This window comes from Alligator sinensis, unplaced genomic scaffold (genome assembly GCF_000455745.1).
Source record: "Alligator sinensis unplaced genomic scaffold, ASM45574v1 scaffold520_1, whole genome shotgun sequence".
NCBI classification, from domain to species: domain Eukaryota; kingdom Metazoa; phylum Chordata; order Crocodylia; family Alligatoridae; genus Alligator; species Alligator sinensis.
Window position 1 is genome coordinate 1289950 of NW_005842064.1, and position 22778 is coordinate 1312727.

General features: G+C 47.3%; 1 protein-coding gene across 2 annotated transcripts; it reads left to right on the top strand.

Moving 5' to 3' along the window:
* The first annotated feature begins 174 nt into the window (after positions 1 to 174).
* On the top strand, positions 175 to 21973 carry ABI3 (ABI family member 3). 2 transcript variants are annotated; one of them, XM_006023306.3, is made up of 8 exons: positions 175 to 1235; positions 5330 to 5497; positions 7461 to 7637; positions 11451 to 11533; positions 14480 to 14575; positions 16102 to 16292; positions 17728 to 17856; positions 18537 to 21973. In XM_006023306.3, the coding sequence occupies exons 1-8, from the start codon at positions 1119 to 1121 to the stop codon at positions 18701 to 18703; spliced, it is 1128 nt and encodes a 375-aa protein (XP_006023368.1). In that variant the 5' UTR covers positions 175 to 1118; the 3' UTR covers positions 18704 to 21973. The 2 variants fall into 2 exon arrangements, with proteins under 2 accessions (XP_006023368.1, XP_025059547.1); XM_025203762.1 differs by having other exon boundaries at positions 16105 to 16292.
* The last annotated feature ends 805 nt before the right edge of the window (positions 21974 to 22778 follow it).

A 22778-nucleotide genomic window follows, 5' to 3' on the forward strand; every position in this document is an offset into this window, starting at 1 on the left:
GGCTCCGTGCCAATGGGGACTTGCCCAAGCTTGAAAAAACCCCAGCTGCAGGGCACACAATGCCAGCACAGCACAGCGAGGAAGAGTCTGGTGTTCCATGCTACAGCATAGATTGGATGTAAAGTGTGCTAAGTCCTTGCTTGTGGTCAGGTGAAGACACAGTTAGATAAGGTTCCCTCTGTGCGGCATGCAATCAAGGTCTAAAGAGCAGGGCTGAGCCTGCTTATGAGCTAGATGGAGATTTCCAGCTGGTTCTGAGGATGGTGCAGGGCTCACTGTGGCGGGCAACCCAGGACCTTATTGCTCTTGCCCTCAGCTCTCCCCTTGCTGGCTTCAGAAGGGCCAAGCCTTTTGCTCCAGAGCTGTGCTGTGAGGCTGTGTTTCCATCAGGAGGCTTCAAGGACCACATCTGGTTTAGTCATGACTGTTGGACCAAACATTGCAAGCAGGTGGCAGAAGTGGGGCAGGCTGAGGAGCCTGAGGCAGCCTGAAAGTTCAGCCCCACTTTTCCCCTCTCCCTGCCTCAGGAAAGCATGACTCACATCCTCTATGACCACTACTTTGCTCTCACCCTGGTCCCTGGAGTGTCCCTGGAGCATGTCTGCTAGCGTGTGCTGCTGTCTCCATCGATTCTCGTCCCTCCGGACCCAGGCTGAGGGGATTGGCTCTGCTTTAACACCTGTCTGGGGCTGCCTCCTCTTTTTGCACTGCGATCCAGTCTGAGCCCAAGCCTCCCGGAGGGTGGGGGAGTCCAGTACACAGACACAGGTCTAGAACAATGTGTCGGGTGGCAATTTCCTATTCTTCCTCAGTCATTGTGATAGTATTCGGATGCAGACTGTGCTGTGAGGGCAGCTAGCAAAGGCTTTGGGGCAGGGATCCCTCAAACTCAGCCAATTGGATGACAGGCCATGATCGCAGTGAACCTTGAGGGTTTATGCTGAAGGCGTCAGCTTGTCTCCACAATGCAAAGGGGAGGTGGAGGCCAGTTCCGAGTGTGACTGGGCCCCCAGCCAATGGCTCTGAGAGCTGCAAGGTTCAAAACTCTTGTGTAGACAGCAGACCTCACAGAGAAGGAAGTGGTAGAAGAGCAGAGCAAAGCAGCAACCCAGAGCAGTATGTCTGAGCTGCAGCAGCTAGAGCAGCATGAGATCCCCTCTGCCAGACAGGTCCTGTGGGACAATTACAGCAACCTCCACAAAGTGGCTGACTACTGTGAGAACAACTACATGCAGGTGAGTGTGTCCCTGCTGGCCTCCGCATGCCCAGCTGTGCCCTGTGGCTCCAGGGGAGGTGTCTGGGGCTAGGAGGAGCCAGGACATCTGCCTGGGAAAGGAAGAAATGTGGCAAGTGGCAGCTTGTTGAAACAGCAGGTGCAGCAGTCACTGGGGGTTGTGAGGCTGTGGAGAAAGGCAGCTCGTACAGAAGATTAAGAGTACAGAAGATTAAGAGGGGTGTTGTGTAGCCTGTGCATAACAGAAAAATCATTGTAGCTTTGGGGAGTGAGTTTGCACTGGGCTGTAGTGTGATCCCTGGGTTCTCATCCTGGCTCTGCCCCTGGTTTGCTGTCATCTCAGAGAAGTGCATGCTGTGGCATACTGGTTGAGAAGTACTGCCTTAGACTGTCAACATTTTAGTGCATTAACTCCCACACTATGGCCCTGTCTGCACCGTGGAGAGAAAGGGCATTCTTCACTCAAGTTGGAGCCTTGGCCCAGGTTCTCAAAGAGATCTGGGTGTCTAATGCCCTTTGGCTCCAGTGAGAATTAGGTACCTTTGAGGATCTGAACCCCAGTTCCTTTCTAATTCAGCTAGCTAACTTGTGCAAAAATGGCACACCGCCTTGTCTGAGAACACAAGCTTGAACTGAGAACACACCTCTCCCATTGTGAAGACAGTGGTTATAGGTTTGTATGGCATCCAGTGGAGGAGGGTGTGATCTCAGCTGGGGTTTGTGGGTGCTACTTTGCTGATAATGACAAACAGCTACTGATCTGCTAAGCAGGCATGATCAGACTTATGTGGCCAAAAAAGTAATGACCCCTGTGACTGCAAAATATAACTCATCAGATCTCTCTTGTCCTAGTAAAGCACAGCCCAGGCCCGAGCTGTGGCAACTCCTGGGATAGCCCAGAGCAAAGGGTGAAAACCAAAGCAGGGGATAGCTCCCTTGGTAGGATCCTGCTAGGGATTTCCCTCCTGCTTTTACATGAAAAGTGCCATGCCAGGCAGCAATATAAAGCCTAGAGACAGAACAGTGTCTCTGAAAGGATACCAGACAAGCCCATATTTGGAACTGTCTTACAGAAGCTTTTAAAGACCTTCTTGTTTATGGTACTTTACGAACACATAGCTAGTGACTGCCTTATCCCCAAAAAAGTTTATACTTCAAATAGATAAGACTGACCAATCAAGGAAGCATTATCTCCATTTCTGGATAGGGACTTGTTCAGGAGGACTAAGTGACTTACCCAAGGTCATACAAGGAGTGTGTGGCAGAGGCAAGGATTGAACCTACATGTTTTGAGTCTTAGCCAGTATCTTAGCTGTGAAGTCATCCTGTTGGTCTGTGGTTATAGGCACTGAAATATATGGTGGGAAAAGACTAAAGGACCCCTTGTATTTGTTCAGTGTTTGTTTTGATGACTTCAGACAGATTTTATGTTTTGCTTAAAGGGGAAGCATGGTACATTATTCACACATTAATATGGGGAAAGATGTTACAGGTCAGTGCACGGGTGAAAATGGTCCTCATTGCAATGCGTGACAGGAAATGTGGAGAGGAAGGCTGCTTGATACCGCTCAGCCCACACACCTGTGAAGCGGCAGGATCCCCTGAAATGAAGGCCCTATGTCTCTGAACTGTGGCTTTGACCTTGAAGTTCCTCCCTATTGCTCTTTCTCATCAGGTTTCAGTGACAGTTGCTGGGGGAGGGCTGTTCTAGGGTCTCATGGGGCAGGAAGGGGCCTCACAGGTCAGTCCAGTGTTGTCCTGCACCTGCTTATGGAAAGAAAGGTCAGCGTCTTTCCTTCCCTGGCCACTGAAGCATCACAGCCTTCCATCAAATGGCAATAAAGAATGGTTCTGAATTGATCGTATCATTTGCATTTTGTCAGTGACAGGAAGCCAGAGTTGAGGTTGGGGGTCTCTGCTGATGGGTGCTGCTCACTCTAAATAGACAAAGGAACATTATCCAGATTTTATAAAGGGGAAACTGATGCACAGAGGTTCAGTAACTGGCTCAGCCCCTCACCAGGTGCCCATGGCTGAAACAGGATTTGAACCCAGGTTTCCTAAGCCCAGGTCCAAGGGTTTAATCACCTTCCCTCCACGTAGATTCAAAAGGCTGTATGAATTTCATAGATAACATAGACATTAAGGCTGGAAGGGACCTTGGAAAATCATCGAGTCCAGCTCCCTGCCCCAATTCTTTGTCTGAAGTGAACTAACTGCTCCTTCTGAAATGCGACCACTACTGGGATGGCACACCAGGGTCACATACAACACCTTTTTATAGCACAAACAGCTGAATGGTTGGACATAAAGGTGGAATGTCAATATTATGATGTAGGACATAATGTTCAAGATGGCTTCTGGCCAGGATGCTGGGGTTAGCAGTCAAGCTGTAGTGGTGATTCACTTTTACCTCTGCAATCTCTTATCATGACCAATAGACAATAGCTTGGAAAGCAGAACCAAGTTCTTCTTAACACCAGGATAGAAGTGCTGGTACAGAGAGAAGGGTGATCTATTGAATCACTAGCTGACATGCAAAAACTGAGCTCACCTAGAGCTGCTCAGCTTGTGAGAGCTCAGGAAATCCCAGCTGGCAGAAACACAGCAGCATAGAGGTATTGCCTGTGTTTTGACTCTTACTTTAGAAGTTACATCTGTTGGAACAGAAAACTGGAATTTAGGGCCTGGCCCAAAATACAGTTAAGTCAATGGGAGTCTCACCACAGCCTGCAGGACTTTTGGATCAGGCCTTTATTTCCATTAATGAAACAGATTTCATTTCCTTTTGTCCTGCAGTGCTACTGAGCTACTGGTTTCCCCTCTTTCCATGTGAGGACTCATCTGTGCTTTTTTTCATTCCTGTTAGGAATAACAGCTCATTTATCCTCACAACAAGGCCCGGGTGTGGTTAGTCTTAGACAGAAACAAGCACCACTGAGTAATTGGTGTCAGTGACCTGCCTCCGTTCTGTTGATGCTAGTGAAGGAAGTTTGATACATTTGGAAAGCAGAAGGAAATGTCCTCAAATTAAGCTGGACTGAAATTAAAAGGTGCTGTCTCTAAAGAATCTGCCTTTGGACCGCTCTGCTTCCTACGAACACCACCTCTTGCCAACAATAATCAACTTTTTGAGGGTATAATTGACCAGCCTGTCCTCTCTCAGTACAAGGGGCCTTGTAAGGGGCCAGGGGCAGGTCCTAGGTTTCTGAGTTTGGCTTGGATGAAAAAACAGTGCAACCCATCCGTGCCTGTGGAGATTTCATTGCTGGCTCTTTGGGGCAGATTGTGATGTGTGGAATTGTGTAGTAATGGCAGGGCTAGAATGTGGATGTTCTTGTTTAAAAAAACTTCATATGACGTGTGTGCGTGGGGGGGAGTGGGCAGTACTGTTAACTTTTCAAATAAAAGAGACTCTCCATTAGCAGTGAGTATAGGGCTTCTAACACACAGCTGAGAAATTCTAATTCTACCTATAAAAGAGCAATGGTTCGCATACATGAAAGCTAGTATTTTATCAGACTAGATTTCTGGAGGCTGCTTGGAGGTCTGTGTGAACAGTCGGTGGGCTCAGCTTGGCTCCAAGGGCTTGGTGTCTGTTTGCTCCCCTTGTTGACAGTCTTGCTTGTGAAGCCAATTGGCTGCTGAAAATCGAACTCCCTTCTCCCTAGAGGATGGCCTCTTCGAAACCACACCCAGGCATAAAAGCAGGGGATGGTGCTAACGCAGGGAGAAGTTTGCATTGAGCACGCCCTGGAGACAGAGTGTCCAGAGCTGTCAAACCTGCCCCTGAAATGAACTTGACATTCACAAGCAACAAAAAGACCAGCCTCCTCTGCCATCTTCTCCCTTCTCTTAAGACACCAAGATGGTTGACCTAGAGGCCAAAGAGCTATTATCTGAGTTCCCCAAGGACAAAATGTTGTAAAGAATGTGGTGGTAAAATGTCAAATGCAGCCTTTCTCCCCACCCCTTAATGCCCCAGCTCAACAGGCAGGGCCACACCAGGCTCCTGGCTCTCCAGGTCTTTTTACTCCATTGCAGTGGTACTAATGTTCCTTCTGGGCTGGGTGACTCAGACATTTTCTCTTTCAGGCAGAAGACAAGCGGAAAGCCCTGGAGGAGACCATGGCTTACAGTGCCCAGTCCCTGGCTAGTGTGGCCTACCAGATCAGCAACCTGGCCAGCAAGGTCCTGAAAATGTTGGACTTGCAGGCGGCTGAACTGTGCCAGTTGGAAGCCAGCATCTGCTCTACTGCACAGGTGGGTGGGAACATGCAACGTTGAGGAACATGCTCTGACCCATTGCCTATGACAGCTACACTGTGGGGAGGTGAGTCTTCAGCCGTACACAGAGATTGGTCCAGAGGCTTATGCTGGTGCTGAAAAACCTGGAGGTTCCTGGTTAGAGGGTCTTACCCCTCCACTCAGGGTCAGACTGATTGCCATTTTTAAGATGGGGAAGGAATTTTACCCCACGGTCAGATTGGCGTGGACTATGAAGGTTTTTGCCTTCCTCTGTACTGGAGGACATGATCCTCTTCCTTGGGTTTCTCAAATGCGTTTTAACAAAGTAGTTCCTGTCCTTGCAGCAGTGGGACAGTGGCAGTGCCCTTGTGCCCCTAATTTACCTGTGGCAAATTAAGATGTTCTTGGTAATGGGGCTTTGTGTCTGGTAGCTGTGTGAGAAGGTTGGCCATGCAGTTTTAAGAGTAGATTAAGCAAACACTTGTCTGAGCTAACTAAGACAGTGATGATCCTGTCTTGAGCAGGGGATTGAACTAGATGACCTCCTGAGGTCCCTTCCAGGCCTGCTTTTCTGTGATTCTATGATTATACTTAGGCCAAAACCTGCAGAGGTCTCCAAAGAACCAACACGAATCAATTTTAGGAAGAAAGTTAAAATGGAAGTTGAATTTGATGGAAGTTGGTTGCCTAAATACTACTGAGAATGTGGACTACAGCGTGTGCAGTGCAGGGCGCAGGGGGAGTGCTTGTGTTTTTAGCACTGAAGCTCTGGGGGGGTCAAATATCCCTGAGGGCACAAGTGGGGTCCACTACATATTATTGCAGCAGGGTCCTCCCCAGGTCATGCTTCCTGGCTGGGGTGTTGTCCCCCTATAGACTAGCTAGTGGCTACAGCTCCAATGTGCAAATCTGCATCTGGCACAAAGGGGCCTGTGTCCCTGATGAAGTTCCTTGAGGTGTCATCCTATTAAGAATTGGTGATTCCCCCACTGAACCTTTCAGGGGTACTCTGAGGCCTGTTTTTCAGAGGGGCTGAACGCCTGTCACCACTGCCCCCACTGCATAACAGGAGGGCTGGGGGATGCTGAGAACCTCACAAAAAGCCTTCCCTGGCACTGCAGCTTGCGCGCACACACACACTACAACCTGGGAGAGGGGCTGGTGGAGACACCCTGGAGCTGGCTGCTAACTTCTCACGTGCACTGTCCTTTACCGCAAAGGAAATGCAGCCTCTTCAGCAAGCTGAAGGCTTTGCTTTCGCTCATAAAGCCCCTGGGAATCTGCATGTTCACCACCCCACCCCCTCTTATCCTCCTGGAATATACGGATGCGTGCAGAGCCCACAGTGACAGCCGCCAGCCCCCTTCCTGTTGCTTGAAAGTTGCTTGGTAACTTTCCTGTTCACTGGGGAGTCTTAATTTATTATGAAAAACTCCTCAGGAAGCAGCAGTGAAATGGATTAACAGCAGCCTGTGTGTTTTGGAGCAAAAATAATCACCATTTTCACCATCCCTTCTGGCCCCTTGCCCTGTCCTTCAGAGATCTCTAAGGGCCCGATCTGCTGCTGGTATAAATTGGTGTAGGTCTGGGGAGGTCACTGGAGGAACGCTGGTGCATCAGCTTAGGATTTCGCCTTCAGCATGCCTAATACTGCAGCTGTTAGTTAGTAGGGCATCCTCTCTGTGAGATAGCAATCCTTCCCATCACTTCATAGAGGCTGGTGCAACTAAGAGTTCATAGCACAGCCAAAAAGGGGACCTTGGAGTCCTGGCTCCCAGCCATCCTAGGTTTAGTCAGAGCCCATTCCTTTGAGAGGAGGAGAGTATTTTTGCAGCTGGACCTCCCTGAATTTAAGGGTTGGGAGCAGGGGGTGGGTGCAGAACTTATGTCTCTGAAGACTTGCAAGTCTTGGTTTTGAAGGACCCCCCCCTCAAAAGAGGACTGTGTGATGACAGTGAGAGGTGGTGATTCTCTGCAGATGGTTGACATGCACAAGGAGAAGGTGGTTCGTCGGGAGATCGGGACATTGGCTGTCTGCAAGAAGCCACCACTCTACCAGAAAATCATCTACCCACAGAACCTGGAACGCCGGGAACCCTACTTCCGGAAGCCCCTCAACTTCAGCATCCTGGATGATGTTGGCCATGGGATTAAGGTCAGGCAATACCGCATGTGAAATATGTCTGAGGGTTGTTCCTTGGCCAGGCAGTGCGTGAAGCGACCTCACTGAGGCTCCAAGTAAGAATTACTGTAGCTTGGCTGGAAGTTTTTGAGCCAGCAGTGTTGTTTACAAGCCAAGAAAGAGAAATGTTGTCACCTAGAGCAGTGGTGCTCAACCTCTGGGCTGCAGAGCAGTGTCATCTGGCTTGCAGGGCTTCTCACAGGTCCAGAAATTTGGCAGTGGGGGTGTGGTGGCACTGCTCCCCTGCCCCCAAATTTCCAAACCCCGCAAGCTAGATGACATGACCCTGTGTACTGCATAGGGCCTGTGAGCAGGGCTGAGTCAAAAGCCCTGATCCAGCATCCGGGCCAGAGCAGCGAGCCTGATGTAGTCCATGTAGGGCCAAGGCTAGGGCTAGGGCTGGGACAGTAAGCACACATAGGGCCAGGGCTGGGGCTGGGCTGCTGAGCCTGATTCACTGTGCATGGAGCTGGGGCTGAAGTAGCAAGCCCAATTCACTGCATATGGGGCTGGGTCCAATCTGGCATGTACAGGGCTGGAGTGATGGGTAGGAGAAGGATCTACTCTGCATTTTACAAACATTTAATCCTTTGATGCTCCTGTAAGACCTGGAAGCATTAGCCCTGTTTTATGGCTGGAGGCCTGGCCTTTTATACGTGATCCGGGGGTGGCACTTTGATTAGAGTGGCTCTGAGAGCCGCGCTGAAGTGCCACTGCGTCTCATGTATCGGTGTCCCTGCACTTAAAAATGGCAGCTGGGGTGCTTGAACTAAAGCTTGTTCAATGAAAGCTCGTTCGACAAAACTAAAGCTGGTACATGAGACATAGGCGGCTGCTGGACCACGGTAATTGCCACGTTCAGCAGACTTGATTAATCGAGCAACAGAGAGTCTCCAAGCACTTCCTTTGTGGAGAGCTGGAGTCGTCTGGTGAACCACAGATGGGCCCTCCCGTTCCTCTTTGAAAGACATGAGACTAGCGTTCAGCAAGTGACAGAGGCCTTGGGGGAGCTGTGGCCAGAGGAGAAAGGGCGAGGTCAGTGCTGGAGTGACCCAGTCTTGGAATGGAGGGAAACAGGACTGCCCAAGGCCAACGGGGCTTTAGGCCATCAGAGAACAGAGCCATTGATTACCAACTTGGGTATGAACTAGCAAAGCATGGTGCAGCTCAGCTGGCATTCTGGTAACCCGCCCCCCAGAGATGGACTAGATGGGACAAGAGACCTTGCCATGCCCCAAGGACCAGAAAAGATGTTTGCCGTCCCTGTTTGTCCTGACCCAAGCTTGCTCACACTCCAACAACCCCCACAGCCTTGCGCTGACACATGGGGTGGGAGGGAAAAGGTGCCCCATACTTCAGTCTGCTTGTGATGGTGTTCTCCCCATGTTTGCCCTAGAGGGGAATCCTGGGGAAAAGAGCAGTATTCCCTGTGTCCCTAAGTTAATTACATGACCTCCATTGCCATGCTGTCTGAGCAACTTGCAGTCTGCAGTGCATCTTCCTTCTCCGTACCTCCGTAGCACAGGACAGTGCTATTATCCAGATGGAAGAAGTCTATGTAGCCCAGAGGGGCTAAGGGACTTGTTCAAGATCATACACTGAGTTTGTAGCAGAGCAGAAGATTCAAATCCACTGAAGCAGTCTTCTTCCAACTCTCTTTGGCCACCACAGCGCTCTCCCCCAGCCCCAGACCTTCCCTTGAATGCGATCTAGGAAAGAAAATGAAAATAAGCTTGTTCTTGCCTTTTCTTTCCCCTTTCTCCCTGAGGTTGCAAGCAAATCTGGCAAGGACGCCTCTTGGCTGTTTCAACACATCTTCCCTGCCTTCTCTATTTTTTATTTTTTTGGATGGCTCAGATTTGCATGCATAGAGCTTTTTCCCCACAGCCACCAGAGCAAGGGAGGTTGGGGCTTCACACCCACAATCTTTTCCTCCCTGCAGATTTGGAATCAATAAAAGTTAACAATTTTTTTTCGAGACATGAGATACTATTCCTGGCCTGTCTTACTCAGTGTAAGGCTGCTTTCTTGGCACCTGGGAAATTAGAATCCTTTTGTTTCCAGACTCAGGAGACTTTTTCACCACTTGGGAATCCAGTGGAAAGCAGCAGAAGTGCTCCAAAGCCTTTGCTTATTATGTCCCCTCCTTTGCAAGTTACATTTAAGAACTAAAGAAAAGATAAGTCCCCACACAGGAGGATGTCATCATCACAGGGGACTGGAGCCACTCGAGACCGAAACTAGCCGAGGTTGGGTTAGCTTTGTGGAGGGGAAGTTGTCTGCTGAGCTGCACTGTTCCCACGATTGCCTCCGCTTTCTCAGCAGGGCTCTCGCTGCAATGCAGAGGGCTGTTTCCTCAGCACAGCTATTGCAGATTTTTGCTGCCTCAGTGAGCAGCACCACTGGCCTGATGTGGGTTTTCAGTGAGGCCTTGGGCCTGAAGCAAAGAGGGTGAGTGTGCACCAGACTATAACAGAAGAAATCAGATCCCAGTGAGGAAGTGAAGGGTCAGATGTTCTAAAATGCTCAGCTCCCTTTGAACAGATAGGTCTCAAATTGCCAAAATGGGCACCTGATGTGTTTAGTTCCCTTAGACCTGAGTCAAAGCCTACTGAAATCAATGAAAAGACTCCCATTGACTTTGAAGGACTCTAGATCAGCCCTGTAGTGGTTGTGCTCCAGGCTTTCCTTCCTGATTCTACAAGGACTTTGTTCTCCCGAGCCAGTAATAAAAGGCTGTGTTTATTGCATAAAGAGCAGTTGTGGGGTGGGTTTGTCCTATTAGGGACCGCTTGTCCTTTTAGGTATTTCGAATTGCCTTTGAATGTAGTGCTGGTGGATGCTGTCTTGCCAATATAATGGTCCAAACTTCCTCCACCCTGCCATGTGCTTATGCCCCTGGATCCAGATGAGAAGTCACTTACTTTGGTTTTGTTATCCACACAGTCCTACACAGTCCTTGACTTCTCCCTTTTACCACCAAAGGAGATGCCAAGTGAAGAAATGTTTGTCTGCAGAGCATAGATGGAGACCTGCTTGGCTCTTGGAAACTTATTCTGAACATGGGCAGACCAATAGCCTGAGCACAGATCAGTTTGCCTCCTACTTTCTCTACAGCCCTATCTACATCAGCATAGACCTCCCCCAGTATATATGTAGACCTCCCCCCACTCCCCACAGTATATCTAAACCAGTAGATTTCCAGGCCAAGCTGCTTCTGAACAAGCCCTTGTTTGTTGTGCCAGTGCAGCATGTTTAGTGCAAATTTCCCTAAGCCTTGATAAGCTTCAAGATGCAAAGTGATCTTGGTCTTCTCTCATTTGACACAGCCAGGGGGAGATCGGGGTGGGGGTACAGTGGTGCCGCTCTGATTTCTGGTCCACCCAAAGTTTAAAAGCAACTGCCTGGCAACAACAGCAGCAGCATTTTTATTCAGGCAGCAGTGACAGAGTCAACTGACTTCATAGCTTGTTATAATCTATTTGATTCCTTCTAAATCCTTCATTCCATAGGTGCTAACAACTCTCTCATTTTTAATGGCCTTAATGTTCCACTAATCAAGTTATACTTCCTTTGACAATTCTGCTCTATTTTTAACTGTTAAAAAGGAGGATGATGCACCTCACCATCTGCACCCCCCCTGTTGAAAATCCTAGATCCACCCATGCACACAGCTAGACTCCTCCCTGGCAGCCCATACTCCAGGCAGTGAGTTTCTGTCAATTAAGTTTCTCTGGGTTGTTTTTCCCCTAACTGACACTGATGCCTTTTCTCCTTTCTCCATAGGACCAGAGCACACAACTGTCCCGGACAGGAACCCTGGCTCGGAAATCAATCAAGACAGCAGGACAGTCTTCAAATACCCTGGGGTGAGCCTGGAGCACCCACGGACATGTGGTTTCCGTCTGCTCTGCTGTGTCCATCCACAATAAAGAGAGAGCAAGATCCTCCTAATGGAAAATAATCCTTCAGATCTACTTCTGATGGTCATATATCTGTCTGAGACAGGCCCTTAATCAAATATGGCCATGGTTTTTATAGGAAGGTTCCATTCAGACATGGTTTAAAAGAGTTTATGAATAATTCAGTGGATATTTTAGTAATTAGGAGGATTACTTGCTTTAGAATCCAATAGATCAGTTGGATGTTCAGGCCATGGTTCAATAGCAACTAGAATGCTTAGTGTGTGCTTATAACCATGAAGAACACATGTGACTTAGGTAATCAATAAGCCTGTAACAAACATTAATCAGTCATTAACACTTTTAAAGCATTTATACATGTGTCCTGAATATAGGTTATGATCAAGATGATAGTAGTATTGACCTAGCCTTCCAGGAAAGCTGGTAAAAAACCCCACAAAAAACAAAATTCCCCAGCTGGGGAAAAATTCTGCAATTTTTAAATTTCATTTCATCCTAAATTGGGACAAGGAGCAGAAATATAAATTTTCCATTTGTTAACCACCCCGCCCATATTTCATTTTGACTCCACTAAAAGATTTCATTTCAAAGTTTCTCTTTTTGACTGTATTCTATCCTGTTAAAGTCAAAATAAAACATTTAGATAATTTCCCATCAATAATTAACCAAATCAATAGATTCCAGAGAGAGAGAGAGAAGTTGCTAGCAGTGTTAGTCTGAAGTTTTAGAAACGAAATCTTTTAGAAAGGTATAAGCTTTTATAGGCTGTCACCTGCCAGCTAATGAAGTCAGCTCTCATCTATGAACATTTTATGCTTCTTTGATTTTGTTACATCAGCATTTTCCAGTGGGAAAAAAACATTCTGTTGGGATATGTTGGATGTTTGCTTCCTCTCCCCTGCAAGAAGCAAACCTGGTATCTTTTACTGGTTCAACTTTAGATTTGGAAGAAATATTAGAAAAGTTTTTGAGCCTAGAATTCCTGTCTCAGATCTGGCAAAGAAACAGATAGACTCAGCTGGAGTTAGCACACATTAAACCCTATTATGATTCATGGCATCTGGTGGAGCAGGCTGTGCCTACAAAAGCTTATGCCTCTTTGAACCAGTTAGTTCAGAGGTAGGCAACCCCTGGCATGGGTGTCAGATCATGGCATGCGAAGGCATCTTGCTTGGCGCACATTCCTCTGGGCGGACGGCAGGGAAAGGGCTGGGGCTGTGCTGCCACAACAAGAATTGGGCTCCTCATTGCTCCTCTGCTGTCTGCCCTGGCATGCCAACATCTTATAAATTGAGGTTGTAGGTGTTTTTGGCACTCTGCCCAAAAACGTTGACAACCCCCAAGTTAATTTCTACCCTGCCCTGCCTTCTGCCTGACTTCAGACTAACACAGCTATCTGTCTCTATCTATGGTCACTAAAAAGAGAAGTGGACAGTAAACCTATGGAGAAATGAGAACTTAATCAGGAGAACAGTCTCTTTTGGTAACCTGATTATGTAGAAGAGTAAGTCCAGGGATGCTCAACCCCTGCTCTATAGGCCACATCTGGCCTGCAGAGCTGTGTTATCCAGGGGTTTCTCCTAGTCTGAAAATTTGGCAGTGGGGAAGTGATGGCAGGACTAATTGCTGCTCCCTTGCTGCCAAATTTCTGAACTAGGGGAAGCCCTCACTTGACCCTTCAATTGGGTCATGCAGAACGAGGTGAGAGCAGTGTCGGCCCCATCATGAAGCACAGGCCCAGCTGGGGTAGTACGGGCCTGATCCAGACACAAAGGGCCAGGCTGGGGTGGCATGGGGCCTAATTTGGGTAGAGGCAGTGTGGTCCCCATTTGGTCATGCAGGGCTAGGCAGAGACAGAGCAAGACCCAATTTGGGCTCCCAAGGCCAGTTGAGGTCACATGGGCCCAATCTGGGAGCAAGGGGCTGGGTGAAGGCAGCACTAGGCTTGATCTAGCCTGCAGACTGGCCCACTCATCTGGACCACAGTGCTAAAAGATTGAGCACCACTGAATAAATTCATTCACAAAAGGAAGAGGGCTGTTATTAACTGTAGGGCACAGAGGGTGTAGCAGAGGGAGCAAAGTCATGCAGGCTGTAAGGTTTAGAGTCAATACTGCTTATCAGAAGCACACTCAGGGACAGCATTCAGCATGTCCTTATCACCCCATGGATGAAATGGTTACAGAGACCAATCTCCTTCCTTGTGCCCAGGAACCAGGGCAACTCCCACCAGAACTATACACTTGATAGTGTACACCACGCCATAAACTATACACTTGATGCAGAAAGCCACTGTCAGCAATAGATTAGCTTCCAGGGGTTCAAGGTGAAATATTTTGGTGGAGTACAGTGGTGGAATTTGTTTTGCCCTGCTCTGGCTGGCTCTGCATTGGGTAAAAAAGAGCCTGTGTCAGTTTAAGAGGACAGAATTCACCTACACGATGAGGAAGCTTAATGCAGTCAGATAATCTTCCCCGTCATGCAGGGCTCTGGTTTAGGTAAGCGGCCTCTTTCTGTTATGGTTTGTATTATGTTCATTGAAGCCCCATTGTTTCAAGTGCCGTCCAAGTACACAGTGAGATATTTCCCGTCTCAACATGCTTACAGGCCAATAGACTGGGACAGAGACAGGGAGGAAAGGTAACTTGGCTGAGGTCATGCAGCAGGTCAGTGGCAGAGTTTGGAATAGACCATCTGCAGATCTCCCAAGTCTTGGACCACTGCATTGCACTGACTCTAACCCATCACTATTACATTCCTGCAGATCTGTGACCAACACCTAGGCAAATCTCAGGGTCAAATGCTTTGTGTTTACTTGGTAAGGGACAAAGAGTTTGCTTCCCAAAACCAAGGTACTCATTATGGGTCTGAATATGTCTGTCTTGATTGCAGGAGAAACCCTCGTGTCGCAGAGCCCATACAGCCTCCTGTGGTTCCTGAAGGCAAACTGTCAGCTTCAACCTCCACATTATCTTTAACATCGCTCAGGTAGGTGTCTGAGCAGCTTGGTATTCACTGTCCATCCTAAAAGGGGATGGGTGGCTTGCACCTCAGGGAAATGTAGAGGTGAAGTGACATGCAGCCCTGCAGCAGAGTTGAGAATGGATCTGAGGTCTGGGGGAGCCCCATGGTTGGGAAATTTAATTGGCACTGTTAAGAAAAACCCATTCCACAGAGCGAGTCTCGTGAATCGCTTCATTTCACTTGTTTTGGGGTTTTTTTGCAGTGTTTCCAGTCATTTTCTGTGAGAAACATTTTGAAACTAAAATTCATGCTTTGAGTTGAAGATGCAATTTCAGTTTTTGAAACCGAAATATTTATTCTAGTTTGTTATTTTTCCAAGGGTTGGTGGAATCTTTCCAGTAGCATAATATGAGGTGGGCAGTGGGATGCCCTGGACACCACCTTAGAGGAGGGGCACTAGAAGGACAGGGGTGGGGGCACCGCATCCTCTCATCCCGTGCCCCACCACCACTCTCCAGCTGCAAAGAGCAGCCGGGGCAGGTAATGTGTGTCACGGAGAGCAAGGATTTTGGGGAGTTGTAGCTTTATAGAGTAGCAGTGATGTTTGTGGCAGCTGGGGAGAGAATTAATCTTGTTTTCCTAACAAAATCAGCAATTTTTTTTTTTACCCTCTCAAAATGGTCTTCAGCGGTAAAAAAAAAATGGAGTTAAAGTTCCCCCCTGGCAGCACTGCTCCTCTAGAAAACTACAGGACACACTGCCAGGGAGAGAAGGGTGAGAGGACTGCCCTGGGCATTTTCTTTCCATATTGTACCTCTGGATTTTTCTTCCCACTTCCCTTTTTCCCTCTCTACCATCCCATTTTTTCTTTTGAAAAACATGGGATAGCAACAAGAAAGAAAAAAAAAACCAGAAGAGGGAAGGGGGGGCGGGAGGGGGGGGGGACAGACACAAAACCCCAACAAGCCACAGAGCAGAACCAAATAACTTAACCTTCTTGGTGGCAAGAAGCAAAATAAAAACTAAGATTTACAGCAATATCAACATTTTCATTTTGTTATGACTTTTTTAACTGACAAGTGCAGCAAATACCAAACGTTTCATGGGAAATGCTTGCATTTGGGTTTGAACTGTATTTTTCAATGGAAAAACATTTTGGTCAATAGATCCCATCCTGCTACAGCACACATATGTGACAGAAGTACGGTGCCACTCGCCACCACTGCCTAAGGGATCCCACTGGAGGTTCTCTAGATCTTCTGCTCCATTTCCATCCACCGTATTGTATTCCACCAAACATCTTCCTGCCTTCCCAAATTGACACCTTACTCTGCAGCTGCGTCTAACCCAGCTGGCAGGTACTCACCTGTGTGCTAACACCAGAGCCAGGGGGGAAAGTTTCAGATCTGTAACTTCCAGGAAGGCAGAGGTAGGAAACAGCTTTGCATTTCAGTTTACCCAGGTGGCAGAGAGAGGCTAGACTAAAATTTAGCCTGACTTCTAGCATTCGCTTTCTGAGCATGCTGACTACTCTCTCTTTGTACCCACAGCAGCCTCCCTGGAAGCATCAATGCAAAGGTACCTGAAGCTCCACCTCCACCGCCTACCTTGCCCACAGCTGTGCCAGCTCCCCTGATGGGCATAGACCCAATGCCACCTCCTCTGGCAGATGTGCCTGCACCTCCACCCATTGCATTTGAGATGCCACCAATTGATTTCCTACCACCGCTACCTATGCCAGGTATGGGTTGTTTTTCTTTGCACCATTATACAATGCTGTTTCTCCCCCAAATCAAATGCTTCCAACCAGGTAGCAACTTATGTGATGTCCACACAGTGAACCATAATGGGAACCTTGAACAGTGGCCAAGTCCTTTGCTGGGATGGAACTCCCAAGTCGAGCTAGTAGAAAGATGGAAAACAGTTTTGCAAAAGAAAAAGAAATGGACATTTTTTAACGGTTTTCCTTTTGCAAGCTCAGAACCAAAGACATTTTCATTTAACCTTTTTCTTCCCCACAAAATAGTTTAGGATAAATTCTAGATTTTTAAATTTAATGTCTCCCCTCCCCAACCCACCTTTATTTTTTTAATATGCTACAGAGTGCAACAACATGAATGAGGTCTAGGGTTTTTGTCTTAGTTTGCTGCTCTGTAACCTTTTTCAAATTTGGGGAAGTATCTAAAAGCAATAGCTTGGCAAAATGGAAAAAAATGAAACTGGAATGATGCAGCTCCTATAACTTTTCCAAATTTTTCCAAGTTCTGTTAGAGTAGCAGATTTTGAGTTTCATTCCTTGTTTTGCTGCATCACTTTTCCCCAAGTGGAAGAAGTTCTGAGAAGACTGGTAAAATGGAGATGGGAAAATAAGGAAAAAGTGTGGGGGGAGGGAGGAAGTAAAACTAGTTAGGACATTTTAGATATCTATGACATTCTATGATTAAAAGGTGCTGCAATACCCATCGTTTAAAACTTTAGTTTAAAAAAAATACAAATAAAGCTTCTTGATTTTGGAGAAAGGCATTAATCATTTAAGGAAAGTCTAACTAGGTGCAGGGTAGGTCCAGTTTTTCCCCTTAGGATGATTCTAGCAAGAGACAGAGAGACACACACAGACATTTAACATGGTAGAATTCTTTTCTGTGGATAATTGCCTGTAAAATACCCACTGGAACGCACAGGGTGCCTAGGTCTTGGGCTGGTTCTCTCCAGGGGAAGTGTGTCTACAATAAAGTTATTTTATGGAAATGGAAAAAAATGTTCACTAAAAAGATTTTCCCGTGATCCATCATCCCTTAACGAGCTATTTCCTCATCTATTTACAACATGGCCAACCTCAGGCATTTAAAAAAGTGGGGGTTATGCCTCCAGAAATGATGAAAACAGCTTCAAATCACAAGCTATGCAAAGTAAAAAAAACAACCCAAAAAACAATGTTAGATTATATTTTAGGGGCATTTTATGATTTCAATATCCCTGTCTTAATATTTTCCTCCTAAATGTTGTTAAAAGAAGTTCTCAGCAGTACTGAAATACCACAAGTGAAGGGCTTTAAGGGCAAGCACTAAATAAGTATCTAGCCACTCCAGGTAGGAATAACAAGAGCTAGCTATGCTTGCCGTCTGTTCATGCATTGGGATCTTCATCGCCTGGTGATTCTTTGGATATTTTTACAGATCCTGACTTCATGGAGCCACCACCACCTCCAGCCTTGACTGACTTTGAAGATTTGGCACCTCTTCCTCCTCCCCCACCACTGGATATAGAGGAATTGTCATGGGTACCGGACAACTACTTGGAAAAAGGTACTTTGTTTAGCTGGAGCCCCATGATGTTTCCAAGCTGCCATAAGGGGAGAGGTTCTAAGGCATAAGTGGAGAACTCTGGTTGGTTTGATTTGATGCATTTGAATCTGTGAAATTTGTGGCTTGATGCAATGTCCTAGGTCATAGGATACTTTTAAAGGGACTAAAGAGGTAATAAGCCCAAAATGACTAGGAGTACTGGTCACTGAGAAGGTCATCTGCTGAAGGACCGAATAGGTAATATGGTCTAGCAGTGAGCCAGTGACCTGCCCAGCAATCTGACACTGGGGAAGTGCTTTCCTCCCCTAGCCTGTGTACTTCAGCTTCTCCACCTGAAAGGGGGATCTTGCATGCAAAGTGCTGTAAAGCTGCTTGTATTCATTTATGGAGCCAGTCTATTGCTACAGGGCATACATATGACAGGGCTCATTTCCCCTTTCAGGGAAGCTGGGGATTACATCAGCTTCTTTTCAGAACCCCTTGCAGAGTTAGTCATGCTGCACATGGGGCTGCTTCCTCCCTGGTCCTCTCCCATGACCCACTGTGGCCAAGACACAGAATGACCAGACAGTTTGAGACAAGGTGCTGTTAAAGTCAGGTTTGAAGCCCCCTTTGTATTTGCTGGGTGATCCTGGTCCTCCTTTTGCTCCTCCCTTTTCAGCTTCTTCCTCTTCTTTCAGTGGTGACGCTCTACCCCTACACTCAACAGAAGGAGAATGAGCTCTCATTTCAAGAAGGGACCGTCGTTTATGTTACACGGAGGTACTCCGATGGCTGGTGTGAGGGAGTGACCAGTGAGGCGGAGGGCTTTTTTCCAGGCAACTATGTGGAACCTTTTTGTGAATAGCCCAGCCGGGGTGCAGAAGATGGTTCTCTTCAAGACCTGCAGAGGTTTATTGCCTTCTCCCTCATCTCATGGGTTAATGGATCTTTATGCAACTGGTATATTGCCAGTAAGACCAACCTCAGTGCCCATCACTTGTTCCACAGAAATTTCAAAGATGTATAAGAATCAAGTCACCTAATCGTGGTAGAGCCTCATTCCTCGGCTGGGTCACAGAGAAACTCCAATCGGAAGGTAGCTCATACCTTAGGACAGCTGTTGGAGGCACAGGGATGTCCTCCCCTAAAAGCTCTGCTGTTTCTCTTAAAGCTAAAACCTCAGCCCCCTTCAGTCCATGGGAATTTTGCCACAGCTTACAGTGGAACCAGGAATCGGCCTTTATTGTGGACACATTTTACTGGGGTGTTGATTTGCTCAGTATTTTTATTTCACCCCCTGGGTGTGAAGTGTAACTTATGGCACCTCCCATTAGGTTTGCAAAGAGTGTCCCACCCCACTGATTGAATAGGATTTAGTACCAGGACTCCTTAGATTAGCAATGAAGGGAAGAGTCTGGGGCATTCTGTGATTCTCAGCCTCATGGCTTCAGTAGCTGCCAGGTTCATACCAGGCTTTTAGTCTCTCTCCTATTCCATAAAAAGCTCAACAAAATGGGAATTGCTTTCTGCCCTCTGAATAAGCCTCCTCTTCGCATAATCTGTTCTTGGAAACCAGTGGGATCCTAACACCTTGAAAAAAATCCAAATTGGCTCAGAGGTTTAGTTAATGCAATGATTCCCAACCAAGGTCCTACAGCACCCTGGGGTGTCATGAGATCCTTTCAGGTGTGCCACAGGGCATCATGTAATATGAGCACTGTTAGGTGTACAAACATGATTGATAAGATAAACTTGGAGATTTTCAATATGGAACCACAGTGTCAAAAACATTCTGATGTTGTGAGCTTTCTGAGTTCTTTGCAACAAAAGAAATTGCTTTACTATTTTTTGTAGCCAAAAATTGAGTAGTGAAAACTAAGGGCTGACATTTTCTGTCGGGTGTCTTGAGTCTAAAATGTTTGAAAACTACTGGGTTAATACATTGAGTGGGACATTTTAGTGCTCAACAGAGCTTATCAAGTCTGGAAAACAGACCTTTCCTCATGGGACAGCCTAGCTTAAGAATGGGTGGTATTTTAACCACTGAGAGCAGGTTGCCAACTTCTGTTCTCCCCATCTAGAAGCTAGGATGATACATGCCTGTCCCCCAGGCCTACTGTGAGAATGAACACATCTGGCAAGATCCACAAGCATGACATGATGAGAAGCATAGACAGGCCTGGGCACAGCTGTGAGATAACGTAACATAGTTGGGGGGTAAAGCAGGTGGATACTCTTTAACTTTGGCAAGCTTTGGGGAAGTGTGTTATGCAAACCAGAGTGCGCGCTTCAATGCCTGAGCACACAGAAATAGCCCACCCGTATAACTGCCCCCCGCTGCGTAATGATAGGGAGCTGCAAAACACAGTATGGGCTACTGTTTGGCGTGATAACAGCACCATCTGTAAAAGGCTCCACTTCTGCTAAAATTAGGCTTTTGCTGCTACTGTTTTGCTAAGAGCAGCTGGGGATTACTGCTGCTGCCTTGAGATTTGGAGATGGAAAGGCTCAGTCTCAGAGTCTAACTTGATGCATTTTCTGGCTGCAGCTTATGCTTTAAAGCCATTGTGTGACTGCTCCGTGAGAGCTCCTGAACAATTGGAAGAGATCACTCAGTACTGATGAGTGCTACTGGGAGCATCAATAGCAAGGAAAATATACTCTCAGAGGCCTGTGGCTGCCCTGTTCTCAAATGGTACTGGGGCCAAAGAGGAACCTAGATTGGGCACCTGCTCAGGAAGGACAGGTGTCATTGCCAATCCACTTAGGGTATAGTCATCATGTTATTGACCCTGCCCTCTGCTGTATATGGCTGTTACTGCTGCTCCCTTGCTGTTAAAAGGGTACCCATTTTTAATAAAGAGTTTTTAAAAGCTTGTCTTCCCTATTCCTGTGGTGGATGTGTGGGGACACAAGGTTTAAACTGTAACTAAATTACACTAACAACCTTCCTAGAAACCAGGGAGCTAAACTGCCTGTAGTGAACTCTGGCACAATTTAGGTTCCCAAATGGGTTGGTGGATCACAGTTGGTCGGCCCTTTTTCTTTCCTGTCAGCTGCCAAGCTGCATTAAAAAACAACTGAATGTCCACTACTTAGGTCTGGTTGTCAGTGACAGCTGATCCATACATGGGAGTAAAATTAGGCTCATGTGATTGGGAACAGCAATGGAAAGGTGGTCCACAAGACCAAACGAAGCTATAAGCCATTTTCTGAAAGAAGAGAGCAATATCATCATGTAGAATAGAGTGGACAGACACACAAATGATGATTATTTTGGATCATGTGTGTCCTCAGATTGCAGTCAAGTGTAACACAGAGGCACTATCCATTACCTCCACCCCAAAAGATGAAGTAGCCTTCTAAATAGCCAGCTGTTTCATCCGCTGCCAAAGCCATTCCTCATAAGCACAGCCCTATACAGTTGCTTCCCCATGGTCCTGTTTTATTTGCATCCATGGTCCATAAGCAAATGAGAAATTAACAAGATGTCTGCTACAAAAACTAGGGATGTGGAAGAAAAACAAAGGAAAGTGCAAGATGTGGCTGATTTGACAACGGGAAAATCCATCCAGATTACAGATGACCAGTTACATCATAACTGTAACCTGTAATGCTTTCCCTTCTCCTCAGTCAAATAAGGCACTCAGCCCCCTTGATGACAGCTGGGTGGCTGTGGGGTAGATTTCGGATTGATCATCATCCCACGGAGTCAGATTCTACAGGGAAAGCCAGTGGATGCAGGGAGCAGTTACAATCCCAAACTGTCCCTTTAGCACCTAATGTAGGCAAACAGGTCCCACTGCAAACACACACCCATGCCCTTCCATTCACCATTACACTTCTGTAGTAAACCCATTTCACAGGAGGATGAGCCAACTGAGATTTAGTAAGGAGGATAAAGTCAGGGTAAGCCAGGAAGAAGGCCCAGGTGGATCTGGCTCCCCTCCCTCAGGCCATACTCATGAAGAAGCCCAAAGGGGCAGGAGCCCAGGACCCATGTAGACTGCTCAACCGCACCTATGTCACTGGCTTGCAATCCCAACATTCACACGTGTGCAGTAGGGCTGTGCGAAGCTTCAGGTGCTAATCCGATTAGGAGATTTGGCTTTCCATCCCCTGCCTGCTCCCCCAGCTCCCCCCGACCCCTGCCTGCTCTCCCCACACCCCCATGGCTGCCCCACCCGCCCCAGCTCCCGGTGCTTTTTTTTAAAAAAAGGCCCCATTCACTGATCGCTGCAGTGGCCTCTGGGCTCCTGGGGGCTTGTGGCAGAGCTCCCCACACAGCGCAGGGCAGTGGGGGGCAGCAGGGATTGCCCCCCACCTGATAGCAGCTGGTGACTACGGGGCTTTTTTAAGAGCTGGGAGCTAGGGCCAGGCAGGGCAGCCATTGACTGGGCTGGGAGAGCGGGCGGAGGATGAGGCCTATCAGATTTGGAGATTCGGCCGATTTGGCAGTGGCCAGATTGATTCAAGACAACTTTTCAAATCACCGAATCAAATCACTGTCCCCCAAATCGGCCAAATCCGAACCTGAAGCAAATACTAGCTGCTTTGCACAGGCCTAGTGTGCAGTGGTACACCAATCACAGCTGATACTGTATGCTGCAGGGGCTTTCCCTAAACCTATTTTATTCTGGTTTTTATCTGTAGAACCTGGTGGTTCACTTCCACCTCCCCCTTTTCACTTCACACCAACAAATTGCAGGTTTCTCTATCTCAGTTGCAAGTAATGAACCCAGCTCAGCTGTCCCATCAGACAAAACACCCAGATCACTTACTGCCCTCTATTGTCTGTAACTCAGAGACATGTTAGCAGCTGCTCCACAGGGAAGCTCAGCCAGGCTGAGATGTTGTGTCCCTGCAGAGAAACACACACACACACACCCCTATTCAAAGATCACTGGTTTCATGGGGAGGGCTCACAGGCTGGAAGGTTT

Coding starts and splice junctions, on each gene's coding strand:
- ABI3 (XM_006023306.3), top strand. CDS start 1,119: ATGTCTGAGCTGCAGCAGCTAGAGCAGCATGAGATCCCCTCTGCCAGA. Junction 5,498..7,460: donor GCATCTGCTCTACTGCACAG/GTGGGTGGGAAC, acceptor GATTCTCTGCAG/ATGGTTGACATGCACAAGGA. Junction 14,576..16,101: donor TTATCTTTAACATCGCTCAG/GTAGGTGTCTGA, acceptor TTGTACCCACAG/CAGCCTCCCTGGAAGCATCA.